The sequence below is a fragment of the Loxodonta africana genome, chromosome 7 (genome assembly GCF_030014295.1).
Source record: "Loxodonta africana isolate mLoxAfr1 chromosome 7, mLoxAfr1.hap2, whole genome shotgun sequence".
Taxonomy (NCBI): domain Eukaryota; kingdom Metazoa; phylum Chordata; class Mammalia; order Proboscidea; family Elephantidae; genus Loxodonta; species Loxodonta africana.
In genome coordinates, this window is record NC_087348.1 from 7,628,619 (window position 1) to 7,642,607 (window position 13,989).

General features: G+C 51.8%; 1 protein-coding gene across 7 annotated transcripts; it reads right to left on the minus strand.

Annotated features, from left to right (window-relative positions):
• Positions 1–5: 5 nt before the first annotated feature.
• ANKRD13D (ankyrin repeat domain 13D) lies at positions 6–13,579 on the minus strand. 7 transcript variants are annotated; one of them, XM_003419552.4, is made up of 15 exons: positions 13,456–13,579; positions 12,757–12,892; positions 12,514–12,638; positions 11,771–11,816; positions 11,554–11,697; positions 11,192–11,381; positions 3,484–3,550; positions 2,996–3,077; positions 2,688–2,746; positions 2,452–2,582; positions 1,370–1,527; positions 1,087–1,197; positions 845–1,008; positions 679–770; positions 7–378 (listed from the first exon to the last, which is right to left on the minus strand). In XM_003419552.4, the coding sequence occupies exons 1-15, from the start codon at positions 13,543–13,545 to the stop codon at positions 165–167; spliced, it is 1,809 nt and encodes a 602-aa protein (XP_003419600.1). In that variant the 5' UTR covers positions 13,546–13,579; the 3' UTR covers positions 7–164. The 7 variants fall into 7 exon arrangements, with proteins under 7 accessions (XP_064143777.1, XP_064143776.1, XP_023415314.2 ...); XM_064287707.1 differs by having other exon boundaries at positions 6–378; positions 845–1,197; positions 12,757–12,877; XM_064287706.1 differs by having other exon boundaries at positions 6–378; positions 845–1,197; positions 2,452–2,570.
• Between the last annotated feature and the right edge of the window lie 410 nt (positions 13,580–13,989).

Genomic DNA, 13,989 nt, shown 5'->3' on the forward strand with positions numbered 1-13,989 from the left:
CCATTGAGCAGAGCAAGCCTGCTGCTGAAGGTCTCTTTATTTCCATCTTGGCCTCCATCACGCACCCGCCTGGGCTCCAGGCCCCAAGCCAAGCAGCAGACAGTTTATAAATAAATAAATTATAAAAGCAGAGGGACAGCGGTCCAGCCCCCCAGGCCCAGTGCTCAGTGCTCCGTGAGCGACAGCTGCAGGATCCGCTGCAAGTCTTCCTCCTCCTGCTGCCCCCGCCGTTCCCGCTCCTCCTGCTCCCGCGAAGACAACTCCAGGGCCAGGCGTAGCTGCTCCTCAAAGCTTGGGGGTGCTGGGGAAGGGGGCGTCCTGTGCGGGGATCCTGGGCCCCCGGGCTCCGTGCACAGTTGCAGGCTTTCCTGGAGGGCCCTTCCAGGTTTGGAGGGAGAATGAGAGCAACTGGTGAGCCTAAGGCTGGGGGAGGTGGCTTAGGGCCAGGCCAAGGGGCTGGGAACAAGTACAAGGACACAGTAGCTGGCTGGAGGAGGGAACAGACAATCCCTCACGCTACCTGTGATGGAAGGCAGCACTGCTGACGAAGGCAGCCTTGGAGAGGGCGTGGGGTCCTGGGCCCACCACCTCCCTGCTCCCCACCCACCCTGTCAGCCGCTGGCTCCTCCAGGCACAGTGGGGCCGAGCACAGCCTGAAAGGTCCTCAGGGGGCCTCACCGCTCCAGCTGAAGCTGCTCCTCATACACTGTGGACTGGGGAGGAGGGTGGGTGCCGGGCCGGGCATTGGTCAGGGCCTCCCAGACAGTCACCTGCAGCAACGGAAGCCCAGAACTACCACCTGTGCCCTGTGGCTGCAGAGGCTGGGCCCCCTGCTCACACCCACCTGCTCCGCTTCTGTGCCAGCCTCCAGCAGGCTCTGTTGGATGGCAAACTGCAGCAGGTCGTCGTCCTCATCTCGGAGGGGCTCATTGCGCTCTGCACCCAGCACGCTGTAGCCCTCAGGCACCTCAAACACGGCAGGGTCCACCTCGCACGGGAAGGGGCTCCCTGGGCAGATGGTGCCAGGCTTAGGCTGGGGCTCAGAGGCCACTGAGCCGAGTCTCCTGCCCCCTTCCGGCAGGGTACCTGAAGCTGCAGAGCCAGGGGCTGGCACCCACACGGAGCTTAGGGGCTCATCACAGCCACACAGATTGCTGAAGGTGATGCGGGCATTGAGCACGTGGAAAAGTGGGATCTCTGTGGGAGACAGATGAGCTTGATCCACACCCCAAGAGACCCAGACACGAGTGGTCTGGTCTCCTGAAGCCCCTCATCCACCCCTCCTGGCCAGAAACCACCCTGAGGGGAGGGTACCAAGCCTGGGGTCCTCCTGCTGCCCGGCCATCCTGCCTCTGGCTGGCCCTCTCACCAATCTTGACGGGGAAGCCAGGTGGGAGGCGCAGGGTGATGAAGTCACGCAGCTTGGCAAAGTGGGCGTTGCTGATGGCCATGAGATCGATGATGGGCGTCACCTGGTCCCCCAGGGACAGTGGGTGCTCCTCGCTTAGCCAAAGGGTTGCCTTGAACCTGCCCAGCCAACCGCCAGGTGAAATTGAGGCCCCTCTGCTGAAGGCCCCACCCTGCCTGGGGCACCCTCATCTCTGTTCGGCCACCTCACCGCCCCCAAGAGCTAGTGTCCTTCCATCCCGCCAGCCCAAGCTGCCCCCAGACCTGGGCCTGGACTGAGGCTCATGATGGTTTTGTGCCATGCATCTGAGTGAGGAGGGCAGGAGCCAGGCAGGGGGCTGCCCTCTGGCCTCGTCCACACCTCCAGCCTCTTCCTCAGCCTGCAGCCACCAGCGCCTCACATTCTGCTGTAGGTTCATGGACAGCACAGCCCAGAGGCCAGGACTGCTGGGGTTCAAATCCTACCCGGCTCCACACTGGGCAGCAGAGATAACCCATGTGAGGCTGCCAGGACAGGGCTCGGCCCGCAGTAAGCTCTCGACGTGTGGTGATGCCATCACCGTTACGGCTCAGTGGGCCCTCACGATGCCCACGTGAGGCAGGTGGCCAGTCTGTTCTCACTTCACTGAGGAGGAAACCAGACTGGAGAAGGGAGGCTGTCTCCTTGGGCAGGGCTGCGGTTCCCGGCACCGAGCCCAGTGTCTGTCCCCCTCTGCCACGTGCTGGCCCACAATAGCAGCTTAAAAAAGACACACTGAATTGACCCGAAAACTAAACATGGGTTTTTCATTCATTCATTTACTCATTCGTTCATTCATTAGGGAAGGGTGGCTAGTTCTCTCGGCCATGCCCAGGCTGGTGTTGGGGTCACGGATAAACCAGACCTGGCTCCTGCCCTCAGATGTGGCATCTAGGGGAAGCCACCTATATGAGCAGGTCCCTCATTCCACTGGGCCCCATGAGTGACAGGAGCCTGAGGGGTTTAGGAGGTCAGGGCGGGGTCCCCATCGCTAAGGTGAGTCCCCAGCCAGCCCCAGGCCTCACCTCTGTACTTTGCTGGACATCTCGATGGGACGGCCGATGTTCCGTGACTCCAGACTGAAGCTGGGGTCGAAGTACTCGTCGGGGGAAATGGCTGTGGGGTTGGTGGGGCTGGCTGCCTGCTGCACAGAAGCCTGGGGGGACCCCCGGACCCAGCTGAGCACTCAGGAGGGGACATGTCCAGCCCAGCCCGTCCTGCCTGATGCTCCCCTCCCCAGTCCAGCCCCGTCCTGGCTCACCCCATTGTGGGAGTGCTGCTGGGCCATCCCGAGGAAGGATTGGAACGGAGTCTTCCCTCCTGAGGAGAAGGGATGTGAGCCATGAGGGGACTTTGGGCCACTGTCCCCAGACTGCCCCTACCCCCCTTCCCATGGGCACTCTAGGGTGCCAAGATGGAGCCTGGGAGCCTCCTGTTGGGTGGGAGAGGGACAGACGGAAATGGGTAGGCCTCCCAGCTTGTCCTGGGATACTCCGGCCCCTGACCTCAGACCAGGGTGACCCCACCACGTGGTATGACTGGGCAGCAGGCAGGCGCACCTGGGTTTACCTTTGCTCCTCGACTTGTCTTGATCGGAGAGGTGCTCGGTGCGGGTGCGTGTCACCAGCTCCACATTGGTGGCACTGTACACCTGGGGTGGGGGGACACAGGGGAAGCTGGGGGCTCAGATCCTGTACCCACACTCAGCCTCAATGACACAGGATCTGAGTCCTCTTATTCCCAGAGACAGGTGAACTCTCGCTCTGATGATGAAGGAGGTGGCAGGGCCTGAACCCTGGGGGTCACCAACAAGGAGCTGCAGTCCCTGGCCCCTTCCCGGTGCCCTGGGTGGGGGCCCACGTTGGGGGTGATCCTGCCATGCTCAGCAGGGGCTGGGCACCCAGGCCCCATTGAGTTCCCACAGCCGCACAGGGCTTCTGGAAGCCCAACGGCTCTTCTGTCTCTCCCCTTGCACTCTGAAGTGGATGTGGGGAAGGAGACGAGTCCCCAAGCCTCACGTCTCCCACCCTGAGGTCCCTGCCGCTAGTTTCTCCTGCCTTGGCCTCGTAGCCGCTAACGGTTTCCATCTTCTCAGACCGCCAGCCCCAGATACCACATTTGTTCCTGAAACAGACCAAACAGGAGCTCGTGAGGACCCATACCCCTCACCCTCTGGCCAAAGCCACCCTCCCCACTCCAATTAGCCTGCCCTGACTGCTCCCCTACCCCTATGCCAGCCCTGAGGTCACTTCCCATTCTGAAACATGCAAAGGCCTTGAAAAGGGTGTCTGGACAGCTGAAGAAGGACTGCGGATTAGAGGCTGTTGAGGAATTTACCAATAATTTTGGTAGGTGTAATAATGGTGCCAGGGCTGGGCTAAAAAGCGTCCTTATCTGTTAGTGTAATGTGCAGGAGCATTTAGTGTTGAAATGATACGGTGTCGGGGATGTGCTTTAAAATACTCCAGAAAAGAAAAGAAAAAAAAAAAAAAGATGCACAAGGCTAGATTAAACAAGATTCATAAAATATTGATAAGTGTTGAAGCTGGGGAATGGGTTCATGATACTATTCTCTCTTCTTTCCTATATGTTTGAAATGTTTCACGATAAAAAGTTAAAAATAAAAATGTATCTGATTCAACAGTAATAGCTAGTCTTCCACACCCCACTTTCAATGATGGATAGAACAACTAGATGGAAGATCAACAAGGAGACAGAAGACTGCAACAACTCATAAGCCAGCAGATATTTATAAAACCCTCCACCCAACAACAATAGGACATATATTCTTCTCAAGTATACATGGAACATTCTCCAGAATAGACCATATGCTCGACCATAAAACAAACTCAGTACATTTAAAAGGATGAAAATAATACAAGGTATGTTCTCTGACCACAATGCAATGAAGTTAGAAATCAATGTTGTTAGGTGCCATCAAGTTAGTTCCGACTCATAGCGAACAACAGAATGAAACACTGCCTGCTCCTGTGCCATCCTTACAATTGTTGTTATGCTTGAACCCATTGTTACAGCCATGGTGTCAACCCATCTCACTGAGGGTCTTCCTCTTTTTCTCTGACCCTTTACTTTACCAAACATGATGCCCTTCTCCAGGTACTGATCCCTCTGATAACATGTCCAAAGTATATGAGACATAGTCTCACCATCCTTGCTTCTACGGAGCATTCTGGCTGTACTTATTCCAAGAAAGAGTTATTCATTCTTTTGGCAGCCCACGATATATTCAATATTCTTTGACAACACCATAATTCAAAGGCATCGATTCTTCTTCGGTCTTCCTTATGCATTGTCCAGCTTTCACGTGCATATGAGGTGATTGAAAACACTGTGGCTTGGGTCTGGTGCACCTTAGTCTACAAGATGACATCTCTGCTTTTTAACACTTTAAAGAGATCTTTTGCAGCAGATTTGCCCAATGCAATGCGTCGTTTGATTTTTTGGCTGCTGCTTCCATGGGTGTCGACTGTGGATCCAAGTAAAATGAAATCCTTGACAACTTCAATCTTTCCTTCTTTTACTATGATGCTTCTTATTGGTCCAGTTGTGAGGATTTTTGTTTTTTTTATGCTGAGGTGTAATCCAGACTGAAGGCTGTGATCTTTGATCTTCATCAGGAAGTGCTTCAAGTCCTTTTCACTTTCAGCAAGCAAGGTTGTGTCATCTGCATAGCTCAGGTTGTTAATGAGTCTTCCTCCAAGCCTGATGCCCCGTTCTTCTTCAGATAGTCTAGCTTCTCGGATTATTTGTTCAGCACGCAGATTGAATAGGTATGGTGAAAGGACACAACCCTGACGCACACCTTTCCTGACTGTAAACCACACAGTGTCCCCTTGTTCTCTCCAAAGAACTGCCTCTTGATCTATGTACAGGTTCCCCATGAACACAATTAAGTGTTCTGGAATTCCCATTCTTCGTAATGTCATCCATAACTTGTTATGATCCACACAGTCAATAAAACACAGGTAAACATCCTTCTGGTATTCTCTGCTTTCAGCCAGGATCCATCTGACATCAGCAATGATATTCCTGGTTCCACGTCCTCTTCTGAAACCGGCCTGAATTTCTGGCAGTTCCCTGTTGAGATACTGCTGCAGCCTCTTCTGAATATCTTCGGCAAAATTTTGCTTGCGTGTGATATTAATGATGATGTTCGATAATTTCCACATTCGGTGGGATCACCTTTCTTGGGAATAGGCATAAATATGAATCTCTTCCAGTTGGTTGGCCAGGCAGCAGTCTTCCAAATTTCTTGGCATAGACGAGTGAGCCCTTCCAGCGCTGCATCTGTTTGTTGAAACATCTCAGTTGGTGTTCTGTCAGTGGCTGGAGCCTTGTTTTTCACCAGTATCTTCAGTGAAGCTTGGACTTCTTCCTTCAGTGCCATCGGTTCCCAATCATACGCCACCTCCTGAAATGGATGTACATCAACCAATTCTTTCTGTTATAGTGACTCTGTGTATTCCTTCCACATTCTTTTGATGTTTCCTGCATCGTTTAATGTTTTTTCCACAGAATCCTTCACTATTGCAACTTGAGGCTTGGATTTTTTCTTCAGTTCATTCCACTTGAGAAATGCTGAGCGTGTTCTTCCCTTTTGGTTTTCTATCTCCAGGTCTTTGCACATCCTTTATAATACTTTGTCTTCTCAAGCTGCCCTTTGAAATCTTCTGTTCAGCTCTTTTACTTCATCATTTTCTCCTTTCACTTTAGCTGCTCAATGTTCAAGAGCAAGTTTCAGAGTCTCTTCTGACATTCATTTTGGTCTCTTCTGACATTCATTTTGGTCTTTTCTTTCTTTCCTGTTTTTTTAATGACCTCTTGTTTTCTTCATGTATGATGTCGTTGATGTCATTCCATAACTCGTCTGGTCTTAGGTAATCAGTGTTCAACGTATCAAATCTATTCTTGAGATGGTCTCTAAATTCAGGTGGGATATACCCAAGGTCGTACTTTGGTTCTCATGGACTTGTTCTAATTTTCTTCATTTTCAGCTTGAACTTGCATATGAGCAACTGACGGTCTGTTCTGCAGTTGGCCCCTGGCCTTTTATGACCGATGACATTGAGCCTTTCCATTGTCTCTTTCCACAGATATAGTTAATTTGATTCCTGTGTATTCCATCTGGTGAGGTCACATGTATAGTCACCGTTTATGCTGGTGAAAAAAGATATCTGCAGTGAAGAAGTCGTTGGTCTTGCAAAATTCTACCATGTGAGCTCCAGCATCATTTCTATCACCAAGGCCATATTTTCCAACTACTGATCCTTCTTCATTTCCAACTTTCATATTCCAATCACCAGTAATTATCAATACATCCTGATTGTGTGTTTAACCAATTTCAGACCGCAGAAGTTGGTAGAAATCTTCAATTTTTTCATCCCTGGCCTTAGTGGTTGGTGTGTAAATTTGAATAATAGTCGTGTTAACTGGTCTTCCTTGTAGGTGTATGGATATTATCACTGACACACTGTTATGAACATGGACATAAAAATCCTCAACAAATCCTAGCAAAGCAAATCCAGCATCAAATAAAAAAAAATTTTACTCCATGACCAAGTGGGATTTATCCCTGGAATGCAAGGTTGGTTCAACATCCAAAAATCAATTAATGTAAAAGAAAAAAAAAAAAAAAAAAACTTTTCTTTTTCATCATATCAACAGAATAAAATATAAAAATCACATGATCATCTCAATAGACACTGAAAAAGCATTTGACAAAAACCAACACCCTTTCATGATTTATAAAAAAAATACTCAACAAACTAGGAATAGCAGGATCTTCCTTAACCTAATGAAGGGCATCTATGAAAAACCCACAGCTAATACCATACTTAGTGGTGAAAGACTGGATGCTTTCCCCCTATGATCAGGAACAAGACAAAGATGTACACTTCTGCCACTTCTAATCAACATTGTATGGGAGGTTCTGGTCAGGGCAATTAGGCAAGAAAAAGAAATAAAAGACATCCAGATGGGAAAGGAAGAAGTAAAACTATCTCTATTCACAGACAATAAGATCTTATGTATAAAAAATCCTAAGGAATCCACTAAAAAAACTATTAGAGTAAAAGTTCAGCAATGCTGCAGTATTCAGGATCAATATACAAAAATAAAAAATCAATTGTATTTCTATACGCTTGCAATGAATACAAAATAAAATAAAATAAACCCACAATTCCATTCCCAATACCATCAAAAAGAATAAAATACATTGGAATAAATTTAACAAATCGTAAAAACCCATTACCATTGAGTCCAACTCATAGTGACCCTATAAGACAGAGGAGAACTGCCCCCCAGAGTTTCTGAGGAGTGGCTGGTGGATTCGAACTGCTGACCTTTTGGTTAGCAGGCAATCTCTTAACCACTGTACCACCAGGGCTCTGTAATTTAACACAGGAAGTGTAAAACAAATATTCTGAACACAACACAATGTTATTGAAAAAAATAAAATAAATGGACAAACATCCCATGTTTATGGATCAGAAGACTCAGCATTGTTAAGATGACCATATTTTCCAAAGTGATCTTCCGATTCAATACAACCCTAAACAGAATCTCAGCTAACTTCTTTGTAGAAACTGACAAGCTGATTCTAAAATTCAGATGGAATTGCATGATACCTAGAATAGCCAAAAGAATCCTGAAAAAGAAGAACAAATTAGGACTCACAAACCCAGATTTCAAAACTTACTACAAAGCAATGGTAGTCAGGCAACGTGGCAGTGGCGTAAGAAGAGACATACACATCAGTGGAAGAACTGAGAGTCCAGAAACGAACCCGTACATCTATGGCCAACTGATATTTGACCAGGGTACCCAAGACCATTCAACGGAGAAAGAGTAGTCTTTTCAACAAATGGCGCTGGAACAACCGGACCTCCACATGTAAAAGAAGGAAGTGGGATCCATACTACACAGTATATAAAAAGTGGATCAAAGACCTTCGAAGAACACACAGGGGCAAATCTTCCTGACCTGGGATTTGACAAAGGATTGTTAGATCCGACACCAAAAGTGCAACCAACAAAAGAAAAAAATAGATAAATTGGACTTCATCGAAATTAAAAACTTCTGTGCTTCAAAGAACATTATTAAGAAGTAAAGACAACCCACAGAGTGGGAGAAAATATTCGCAAATCATACATCTGATAAGGTGCTTACATTTAGAATATATAAAGAACTCCTATAACTCAATAAAAAGACAAATAATCTCATTTAAAAAATGTGCAAAGGATCTGAACAGATACTTCTCCAAGGAAGATATGCAAACGGCTAATAAGCACATGAAAAGATGCTCAACATCATGAGTCATCAGGGAAATACAGATGAAAACCACAATGAGGTCCTACCCCACACCGCCTTGGACAGCTAGAACTAAAGTCAGATAATTTTAAGTGTTTGCGAGAATGCGGGGAAATAGGATCCCTTTTACACTGTTGCTGGAAACGTAAAACGGTGTAGCCACTTTGAAAAGCCATCTGGCAGCTCCTCCAGTGATTATACACTACCCAACAATTCTACTCCTAGGTATCTACTCCAGAGAAATGAAAACGTACGTCCACACTAAAACTTACATACAAACATTTATGGCAGCGTTATTCATAACAGCTAAAAGGCAGAACCAACTCAAATGTTCACCAAAGGGCAAATGGATACACGAAACGGGGGCTGTTCATACAGCAGGATATTCTCAGTCATAAAAAAAATGAAGTACTGATTCATGCTACAACATAGCTGAATCTCGAAGACACCACGCTCAGTGAAAGAGGCCAGCCACAAAAGGTGACGTATCGTACGATTGCATTTACACGCTCAGACCAGGGAAATCCACAGAGAGAGAAAAGTAGATTAGGGATTGCTCAGAGCTGGGGAGCCGTGGTGGGATAAGCGGGTGACAGCTAAAGTGTACGGGGTTCCTTTTGGAGGAGATGATAATGTTCTAGAATCGTAGTGATGGCTGGACATATCTGTGAATATACCAAAAACTGGTGAATTGTACACTTCAAATGGATGAATTGTATGCTATGGTATGTGAATGGTATCTCAATAAAGCTGTTTTTTTAAAAAAGTGTCTGTAATACAGGGGATGTCAGCACAGCTGGACCAAAGCAAAAGCTAAGAAGTTTCCTGAACACATCCAAACACTTTGAGGGAGAGAGTAGCTGGGGCTGGGGCCTGCGGGACGATAGTTTGTTTGTTTTTTTAAATTGTGCTTTAAGTGAATGTTTACAGTTTGTTAGTTTCTCATACAAAAATTTATACACACACTGTTATGCGACCCTAGTTGCTCTCCCTATAACGTGACAACACACTCCTCCTTTCCATGGATTTCCCATGTCCATTCAACCAGCTCCTATCCCTTCTGCCTTCTCATCTCGCCTCCAGACAGGAGCTGCCCATTTAGCCTCACGTATCTACTTTTTTTTTTTTTTTTATATATACTTGAGCTAGGAAGCACACTCTTCACAAGTATCATTTTATGTTTTAGAGTCCAGTCTAATCTTTGTCTGAAGAGTTGGCTTCGGGAATGGGTTTAGCTCTGGGTTAACAGAGAGTCCGGGGGCCATGTTTTCTGGGGTCCCTCCAGTCTCAGTCAGACCATTAAGTCTGGTCTTTTTACAAGAATTTGAGTTCTGCATGCCTACTCCGTCAGGGACCCTCTGTTGTGTTCCCTGCCAGGGCGGTCATTGGTGGTAGCCGGGCACCATCTAGTTCTTCTGGTCTCAAGCTGATGAAGTCTCTGGTTTATGTGGCCCTTTCTGTCTCTTGGGCTCATATTTTCCTTGTGTCTTTTGATGTTCTTCATTCTCCTTTGCTCTAGGTGGGCTGGGACCAATTGATGCATCTTCGATGGCAGCTTGCTAGCTTTTAAGACCCCAAATGCCACTCACCAAAGTGGGATGGAGAACATTTTCTTAATAAACTTTGCTATGCCAATTGACCTAGATGTCCCCTGAAACCATGGTGCGGACCATACAAGACTACAAAACAAAAAAATAATACACGTGAGGAGTGTGCTTCTTAGTTCAGTCAGATACATGAGACCAAGTGGGTGGCTCCTGTCCAGAAGCAGGATGAGAAGACAGAAAGGGACAGGAACTGGCTGAATGGACACAGGGAACCCCAGGGTGGAAAGGGGGAGTGTGCTGTCACATTGTGGGGACTGCAACTAATGCCACAAAACAATATGTGTGTAAATTTTTGTATGAGAGATTAAAATAAATAAAATAGCTATAGGGGAGAACAACAGTAAAAAAAAAAAAAAAAAGAGGTCTCAAGTCTGTTACTGGATGGGGGCATATGTTCTCAGAGAAATGGCCCTTTTCCCAGAGGTCAGGCTCCCAGGTCCGAGAAGGACTCTGCCCCAAACACCGTCTTACTGACAGGAAGCCAAGCGTTGGTGCAAACAGTGCTTAGGGGGCCAGCTGCCCTAAGCCACAGCCAAAATCCTTGTTATGGGAAAGAAGGAGAGGTCAGAGGTCAAGAAACTGGGGATACCCTGCCCAACTCCCTACCCAGGAGCACAGCTGCTAGGATAGACAGGCACATGGTGGATCACAGGGGCCCAGGAGGCCCCATCACCCACAGGCAGTCTGGGTGAGACCCCTGGCCTCTGGTCACCCCTCCCATCTGAGCCACCTCCGGTGACCATCCCAGCCTCCTGGAGGCCTGCTGTCATTCCTAGAGGCCACTGTCACCTGCCCCCTGTCCCACCCACGATGGCCAGGCCCAGCTGACCTCTCGAAGGCCACGTTGCGAGTGTCCAGGTGGGTGGAGACAATAGGAGAGGTCAGGCGGCTGGCCACATGCTCCTCACTGGGCCGCATGGCTGCCAGCAGCACTTCTGGGTCGTGAAGGGTGAGCCCCAGCATCTCCGTGTGCACCACCTGCCGGTCATGGTCCACCTCCATCACCAGGGCTCCTGCCTCTGCCGGCCAGCATGGGTGGGATGGGGTACCAGTCAGTCCAGGCCCCAACCAGAGGTGAGAGGGCCATTGCAGTGCCCTCAGCCCCCCTCCACCCCTGCCTCAGTTTCCACATCTGGGGAGTGGAGAAAAAGGACAGCATCATTCTGGAAAGCCCAGTGGCCCTGGGCTCACCCTGGCCCTTGAAGATGAAGCTCCTCCGGCCACGCTGCCAGGTCATGTGCTCGAAACCCAGGAGGCTGGTATCCACCCTCAGGCTCTGGCCTCGCTTCCACACGCGGTACACGTCGCTTGGGCACATCTTAGACACGAGCGGCACTGTGGGGCACCGGGGTCACTATGCTGCTGCCCCAAAGCCCACCCCGAGCTCCCAGGGCCGGGTCTCACTCACCCCAGCTGGTGAACTCCCACTTCATCTCCACGTAGAAATCAGGGGCCTGAGATGGACCAGAGTTGCCGTCAGGGCCCCTCCTGGTGCTCGGTGGCCAGTGGGCTGAGGGCTCCCTGTCCATACCCCCTTTCTGGAGCCAAGCCCTTCACCTGGCCCTGATGTGACACCCCCGCCCCGATCAAACCCTGCCTGGAAAAGAGGGACCAAATGGTGCCCTGAGAGGGTCTTTGGGGATCAGGCTATAGCAACTGGTGGCCTGGGGGTCAGTCTCAATGGCCACTAGTTGGCTGGGGGTCCTGGGGGGCTGCCCCTCTGGGTCTGAGTCTTTCTCTACAAAGGGGGCAGAATGACCTCCTCTGGGCCTGGCCCTGGGGTGGGGAGCATGGGGGTCAGCATGTGCCCTAGCAGTCGGGCCCCTCTGCCTACTTTGAGATGAGTGGTCCCCAGTGTCTGGCACAGGATCTGGCCTTCCAGGAGCGCAGGCCACATCAGCCGAGTTGACCTGACGCTCCCCCTCCAGGGAATCTGCACTTGCCAGAAGGCCAAAGGCCCGAAGTGCCAGTGCTAGGGGACCCTTGACACTGGCAAAGGCTTTCCTTCCAAAGGGTCCAGTCTCATCCTCAGGTCTCCTACATGACCCTGGGCTAGGGGTCAAGAGAGCCAGACCTCGTCCACAGTGGTGGGAACACCAGGCCCAGCACAAATGACCGGGGTGGCCCCCTACACCTCTGTGCCCACTGTACCTGGCGGAGTTTGTTGAGCAATTCTGGAATGCCAGCTAGCCTCTGTGTGGCCCGTTGGTAGTCACGATACTGGAGCACCAGCTGCACCATCTCAGGGTCCCCTGTGCTGACGGCCTCCTGCAGGACTTGGGGGCACCAGGCTGCTGAGGGGGGCTGTCTTGACAGCCCCAGGCCTGCCAGCTCACCCCTACCCATCCACCCTGCTGCCAGCTTCCTGGGGAGCCCCTTTGCCTTCTGCAGTACCTGCCCAGCCCTGGAGGCTCTCTTTGCCCACGTTGGCATTGTGTCGAAGGAGGACTCTTACAGACTCCAGGTTCCCCAGGGACACTGCCAGCTCCAGAGGGGTCCGCCCCCGGGGGTCCTCCTGTTCAATGTCATGCTGGGGGTGATGGGAAACTCAGCAAGGTAAAAGAGGAGGGGCTGAGGCAAGGGGGGCACTGGGCTGAACAGGGTTGGGGATAACTACAGGAAATAAGGACAGCTGACAGGCTAGGGAAATGGCAGAGGGTGGCCGGAGTGTTCTGGCAGGGAAGGGGGAGGGCCTGCCCACCGCTCCCGCCCTCTCCCAGGGGTGGAGGTGCTGGCCAGGCAAAGGTGCAGGTACTGGGTGTTAGGAGTTTGGACCAGCCTGGGGACCAGGACCAGATTGGGGACCGGCCAGGACCGGGTTTCTCGTTCCCAGCCTAGCTCAGGGGCGATGCGAGTCGGGGGCTTAATGCAGCGAGAGGTGGGCAGGCGAGGCGGGGAAGGCCCAGCCGAGGGAGAGCCGAGCTGGGAGCCAAGGCCAGAGGCGCGCGCGGGGCAGGTGGCCTAGGTTTCGGATCAGGCCGGCAGTGGAGCCCGGCTGCGGCTGCTGAACTCCATGGGCCGGCGGCCTCCAGGAGGGGCGCCGCGGCTTGGGGCATGGGCCCAAAAGACGGGCCGGTGCCCGGCGGGCCTCACCTGGCGGCTGTGCAGCGCGGCCTCCAGTTCGCGGTGCCGGTTTGCCCAGACGAGCCGGTGCAGCGGGAAGGTGGGGCCCGGGCCGGCCATGCTGGCCTCAGCGCCGCATCGTGGGCGGGGGCGGCCCCGCCTCGCTCCGGGCCTGCCGCGGCCCCTCGCCTTCCTCCGAGCCGGCGGAGCTGCGCCCCCAGCGGCCCCGCGCCCCCCCCCCCGGCAACAGCGGCAGCGGCGGCTCGGGCGGCGGGAGGCGAGGCGGGGCCGGGGGCGGGGCCGCGCCTGCCGGGGCGGGGCCGAGGGCCGCGCGTTCTCGCCCCCCCGCAGCCATGGCAACCGCTGCCGGGCAGACCAGCGCTGCGGGGCCGCCGGGGCCACGGCTCGCGCGGGAGAAAAGCCCGGATCTGGGTCTCCGAGCCGCCCGGACCAGCAGGGGTCTGAAGGGAGGCGGGCCGGGGGCGGGGCTGGCCTGCAGCTCCGCCCGCGACCTGCAGGGGGCGCCCCAGGCCCGGTGCAGACCCCTCCTAGTGAGTAGGGAAG